Source organism: Nyctibius grandis, chromosome 29 (assembly GCF_013368605.1).
Source record: "Nyctibius grandis isolate bNycGra1 chromosome 29, bNycGra1.pri, whole genome shotgun sequence".
Lineage (NCBI taxonomy): Eukaryota > Metazoa > Chordata > Aves > Nyctibiiformes > Nyctibiidae > Nyctibius > Nyctibius grandis.
In genome coordinates this window covers 1,147,029-1,153,132 of record NC_090686.1, presented here as the reverse complement: position 1 = coordinate 1,153,132, position 6,104 = coordinate 1,147,029, and the positions used below count along the sequence as shown (strand labels likewise).

Genomic DNA, 6,104 nt, shown 5'->3' with positions numbered 1-6,104 from the left:
ACAAAGACACTAGGAAAGCCCCGTAACATTTTTTATTGTTTTTGTGACACACGCGTGCACACACGCCCCTCTCTCTCTCAGGAAGGGAGGTCCCCATCTTCCAGTGCCCCTTCGATGGAGGATGTCAGGACATCCTGCCCTTTCCTACACCCAGTTGGTCCCAGCAAACACCAGCCACTGCAGCTTCCACAGCCCAAGAGGTCCCCTACAAGCTACCACTGCTCCAAGGTCCCAGCCACGCTCCAGGGACACCCCACACAGATGAGCACATCTCCTGCCTGGTGACACCCAGATGTGACACAGATGTTCCTGGCTCTCAGGTCTCCATCCTAATGCGTTCACACACACACAGTCACACGCACTAAGTCCCACTGCACTTGGGTAGCCCAGCCCCAGCACCGAGGCGAGGAGAAGAGCCAGCGTGTTCGCTGTCGGGGCCAGGGCCAGCCTCTGCACGCACGTGGCAGAGCAGGGCTGGGCTGAGTGCTGCTCCCGGCGCGGGGAAAGGTGCTTCCCTAGCAGGAGCTCTGCCCGCCCAGCTCCACACGCCTCCCAGCCCTCCTCCTCACCGGGAATGAGCGCAGGAGGCTCCCACACGTGCTCCTCCACCTGTCTCCACATGCCAAGAGGACTCCATCCTCCCTCCGGCTGCAGAAGGCCCACAGCAGCTCCTCCCTGCTCTGGCCCGATCCCCCGATGGGGCACATCCAGCCAACACAACACAGGTCAGCTACAGGCAGCCCCCGCAGCCGGCCCTGCTTCTAGGCTATGCTTCAGTCAGCCGGCTGCTTCTCCCCACACAGACAACCCAACAACCAACCACTGCATGATGGAGGCCAGCATTTTATTTTTTTTTAATACGGAAATTAATTTAAAAGTAGAAAGAAAGAGTCCCCCAAACAATAAATACTACGCCTTCACGAAATAAATTAATGTAGAGATTCTCTGCAGGGGGAAGTCGCTCCAATCACAGATTCAACAGCAACTGGCTCTGGGTCCGGTGTCCCCTCCCAACCTTCTCCACTGCCTGTTGCAGTGGAGAAGCAGCAGCGAGCCCACCTACCCCTGGATCTGGGCCACAGCGGGGTGAGATGTGGCCTTCACACAGACTGGCAGGGCCGTGGAGCCGGGGAAGTCACCAGGATTCCCCTCTGACAGCCACCGAGACGTCTGGGATTGCTCCACTCATCTGGCACACAGAGCTGGCATCAGAACCACAGGACCAACCTACCTTGGATGGGACCCTCCAGAAGGGCCTGGGGAAGGACAGGACCCTCCAGAAGGGCCCGGTGGAGCCCCCCACCAGAGCCCTGCCCTCCTCGCCGCAGCAGGAGCCTGCCTGGAGCCCTCACACTAGTTTAATGTGAATTTGAAGAGGAGGACAAATTGTTTGTGGGGTGTTTTTTTTATTTTTTTTTTTTCCATTTTTTTTTTTTTTTTTTTAACATCAAATCCCCCCCCCCCAACATACACGACATCGAAGCCCCCCCCGCTCCCTCCCCAGTAAAAACACTTTGTCCCCAGCCTCTGCTGGAGTCGCCCCCCCCAGCCCACACCTCCCAGAGTGAGAGAAGTTCACAGATAAGGCAGTTCATGTGAGAGGGAGCTCGGCCCTGCCAGCGGTCAAGCCCACGCCTCCAGGCCTGAGAAGGGCAGGGACTCGCAACACCAAGCCTCCCCCCTTCCAGACAAGACAGAGAACAGAGACAGACAGACAGACAGAGCGTGGGAGGGAGGCACTCCTATGGTTTGCACTGCTTCCCTCCTCCCCTAGCTCTTGCTCCCCCAGCCCTCACAGGTCCACTCTATCCCCCTCCCATCTCCCAGCCCCTAATACAATTCAGATCCTTGACAGCTAAAAAACAACAAAACAAAACGAAAAGAACAAAACCACCCCCACGCCACACCCTTCGCATCCTTGTCCACCCACTGCCATGGCCCAGAGGGGAAATCCTGACTCCCAGAAAGGTCCTGCAACTTTTGCCTCCTGGAGGAGCTGGGCCCATTATTTCCCTGTGATCTCTATAACATCGTCGTCTTTGTCCTCGTCATTAGAGCTGCATCCCACCTCTGGGACCTCCTGGGGTTCAAACTGAGGCACCTGGGACCGAAGGAGGCCCCCAGCTGGGTAGCCCGAGTGAGGGGACATGTAGCCAGGGTAGGCAGATGCCACGCTCCTGGGAAGGCTGCTAGGCAAGACGGGGGCTGGGAAAGGAGCAAACATCCTGGGCTCGGGCAGGAGTGACTGCGTGAAGGGAAGCGAGTAATTGGGCAGCACCCCCGTCAGAGAAGGGTTTAGCATGAACGAGGGGACGCTGGCGGTGGCTGAGGTAGCAGCAGAAGAGCTGGCGGTGCCGGCTGTCAGCAGAGGGTCAGTAGTCACAGGGAACACCAGATGAGGGTCTGGGAGTAAATTGGGCAGCTGGTAATAAGAGGAGCCAGTGCCCATGTACAAGGAGTTTCCTGGTTGGGAGGTAAATGGATGGGTTAGGTTGTGGTTTAAAGAGACAGGAGGCATGGCGAACCCACCAGAGACGGGGTACCCGTGTTCGTACGGCTGCACGGACGATGGCAACTGGCGCTTCTTCTGCTGCCTGCGGGCTTGCTCCTCTGGAGCCGACGGCGAGGTCGACTTGCGCTTGCTGCCCCGTAAGTCCAACACCGAGTGGGCATCGACGTGCTGGCTGGTGGCCGGCAGGGCTGAAGACACGGAGGGAGCCATGCAGTGAATCCCCACGCGCTGCTCGGCTCTGTGGGCTGCCAAGCTGGGCACGTTGTCCGTGTGAGCAGGGTGGCCTTGCGCCGCGTTGGTGCTGGGAGAGCTGTGCCGGGACTCCCGGGCAGCCGCTGCCTCGGCGTACTGCTGCAGCTCGCTGATGATCTCGGGGCTGTCGGGGGATATGGGCCGAGTGAGCTCCTCCGCGCTGGGGAGCTGGGGTGATGAGGCACTGTGTCTGCCATTGCTTGTGGACTCCAGCGAAGAGCTCTGGGAGCCTGGAAACAAGGAGATGGAGCAGGTGAGAAAGACAACCTTGAAGAAAAACCTGGGGGCCAAGAAGTGACAGTGGAAAGGAAGGTGGGGATATCATGGGAAGCTGTGGGGTCAGCTCTGAACTCCTATCAGGTGTGGTGGAAGGCAGCCAGGGAATACCACCTCAGACACTCAGGCAGGACAGCACATGAGCAAGCCTCACACAGCACTCACAAGCCCCTACCTGAGGCAGCTGTCCGACGGTCTTCGTTGCCCTTTGGCTTCCCAGTGGTCCGGATAGCAAAAATCCGCCCATCGCTGGTCCGGATATACGTCCCTGGAACAGAGGCAGATCAACTCATTCACCGTTTCCGTGAGCCCGTGAGGCTGCCCAGACAGGAGCAGTGCTGCGTAAGGCCAGTCCACAGGTCATGCAGGGAGATCAGTGGGGGCTTCTGCCCCCATCCTCACTCCTCATTTCCACGTTTTCAGCTTTCCCGGGTTGGAGCTCACCCCCTCCCAATGTGCTCGGTGGGAAATGGGGAACTTCACGCTTGGGACTCAGTTTGCTCTCGGAGCACCAGGAAGTGTTTGGCTGTCCCAGAACATGCAGTGGGCGTTGTGAGAATGGGACACCCGGCCACAAAGTTCAACAGCTCCTCTCAGAGGCAGCAGCAGCCACAGCTGCAATAGCCCTGAAGCATCAGGTACAACAGCACACCCAAAGCATGGGCTGCAACAGAGCCACTGCAGAGTCCAGATCTCCTCCCCTTCTTGTTTCTTTTCCTCTCAAGGGACTGATTCATGCTTTTACATCCTTTTCTTTGCTAATTAGCATTGGCTACGACCCTATCCACGAGCCTTACCAGGACAGAGAGACTTACCTTTTGTCCCTCGGATGATGTGGATGCTCTCGCCAGCACTGATCCTTGCCTGTACATCAGTGGATGTGTTTGTACCCGGAATCACAATATCTGGCAGTGGGGGAAGAAACAGAAGAGTGTCTGTGAAATTACAGGCCAGCCACAGTCAGAAGCGGGGAGGTGCACCACCAAACCCCTTTGCTTGCAGTGCAGCTCTCTCTCTTATGTGCTAAAAGTAAGCCCTGGGTTTATTTCTGAGCAGCATGCTCAGGCACAGCATCTCCCCTGTCCCAAAAAGGACAACTGGTGACAGTGCTGCAGGCCCTCGCACGAGGATTTCACTCTCAACAACCTGCCCATCCCCCTTGCACACCTGCAGGGAAAGGCCTCCAGGTACAAGGGAACCACTCAAGTGCAGAAAGGCAGTATCAGTGGCTCTGATCAGCCCACGTGGGCATCCACAACTCACCCTGTTCCTCAATTCACCATGGGCATCACAACTCAACTCACTGTGAGCATCAGCAACTCACCTGTGGTGGTGACAATCTTCTGCACTAAGACACCAGCTCGCTGTAGATAGTTGATGGGGAAGTTGACAGCGGGGTTGGAACTTGAGGCTGATCCTGCACTGCCCATAGGGACATGCCGGGGCATCATAGGAATGGGGGTAGATTGAACTGGGCGGACGCTTGCCACCGGCTTGTCCTCACCCTTGAGGGCTGGTCGCCTAGTGAGAGAAGAGGGAGGAAAGTGCAGTGCCCCCACTGACAGGGCTAAGCGTCCTCCGCTCCCTTGATTCACGTCTACAGCACAGGAAGAAGGGGAAGAGGCAGGTACTCACCAGTTCCTCTGGCTGAAGGCAGGGATGCTCGTCAGGCTCTGGTCACTGGCTGGGTAATACTGTGCGTAGGACGGCCGGGTGTAGGGGACGGATGCTCGCTTTTCCTCCTCATAGCTCTTCTTGGCTGCTTTCTTCTCTGCCTTGGTCAGCTTGTGCTCCTTCCGGTCGATCAGCAGTGACTCGTGCTGAAAAGGCTCCTGCAAGCCCACAGCACTGAGGTTTGACACCAACACACCACCAGAGGGAACCAACGTGCCCCCAATGGCAGCCACCCGGTCCCCACACCAGCGCTGGCTCCATCCCAGGCTGGAGCAGGGAAGAGGGGAGTTGGGAGGCAGAGCTGGTCACTGCGAAGCATGTGTGGGGCAACGCTGTGGATGTGACCAAGGCTCAGCTTGAAGAGTGACAGTCAGCGAAGCCATTGCTCACCACCTCTAAGCCTGCCCAGCCAAGGCCATCGCTTACCATGAGCACACAGAAAAACCCACGAGCCAAAGGCCAGGCTAAGAGCGCGAGAACAGAGCCTGCCAAGGTGTCACACAGCCACCAGAGCCCCACGGCACCCGGCCACAGGTCCACTCTGCAGCACCACCCTACCAGCGAAACTCTTCACAACACAGGCAAGTGCTGGCGATCCCAGCTTTGTTTTAAAGCCAACCCAGGAAAAGAGCTGGCAGCAAGATGGGATATGCCACGTTCCTGGCACAGCCCCAAGCTGAAGAAAGGGGTGCCCTACAACCTGCCCCCAACGTGTGGCTCTAAATGTGTAGAAGATATTGCACGGAAGGGCAGGGCTCTTAGGGCCCTCTCTAGAGGATTTTTTACCTATTCCCACCAGCACACAGATGCGTCCTTCTTGCCACCATGTCCTCATCACACAGCCAGACTCCTCCAGACCAACTCCTGCCTGTGCAGTGCTGTGCCAGCAAGGAAGCAGGTTGGTCTTACCTTGGTGATGAGGTGAGGATACTTGAGACAGGCTAATTGTAGAACAGACTCCTTCATCTTGCATGGACTGAGGGAGAGATGAGCAGGGTCGGATTCCTCTTCCACAAAATGCAGCAGGTTCTCCACCTCCCGTCGGGTGAAGTTCAGCACTGGGTTCAGATCATCCACCACCCGATCTGGAAAAGAGAAGGAACAGGTTGAGCAGAGAAGGGAAGAGATAGGTACTGCTGCCTGCTGCCCTTCCTACACTCCTGCCCTAATAAGAGCTGCCTCCTTGCAATCTGCACAATCCTCAGAAGCCTTCTGTAAATGGCAGGGCAGGGGGAAAAATCATCAGCCGCGTTCAGAGATGAGCCTATTTGACCAAGCCAGGCTGACAAATGCCTTGTGCTCCAGACTGTACAGCAAAGCAGTGCAGGTCACTGAGCTCCTGGCACACAGGAACATGAAGCTAATTACGGATGATGTCCCATCTCACACT

At 57.0% G+C, this 6,104-nt stretch overlaps 1 protein-coding gene across 8 annotated transcripts in view; it reads right to left on the bottom strand.

Annotated features, from left to right (window-relative positions):
- RAD54L2 (RAD54 like 2) overlaps positions 1 to 6,104 on the bottom strand; it is a 67,741-nt gene that overhangs the window by 246 nt on the left and 61,391 nt on the right. For 7 of the 8 annotated variants that reach the window (XM_068419943.1, XM_068419945.1, XM_068419946.1 and 4 more), the window contains 6 exons: positions 5,624 to 5,799; positions 4,676 to 4,872; positions 4,365 to 4,561; positions 3,856 to 3,945; positions 3,216 to 3,308; positions 1,833 to 2,994 (listed from right to left, as the gene is read on the bottom strand). In XM_068419943.1, coding sequence (XP_068276044.1) covers positions 2,006 to 2,994; positions 3,216 to 3,308; positions 3,856 to 3,945; positions 4,365 to 4,561; positions 4,676 to 4,872; positions 5,624 to 5,799 — 1,742 coding nt within the window. In that variant the 3' untranslated portion in view covers positions 1,833 to 2,005. Of the gene's footprint in view, positions 1 to 1,832; positions 2,995 to 3,215; positions 3,309 to 3,855; positions 3,946 to 4,364; positions 4,562 to 4,675; positions 4,873 to 5,623; positions 5,800 to 6,104 lie in introns of those variants that run through there. The other variant, XM_068419950.1, reaches the window with a different exon arrangement.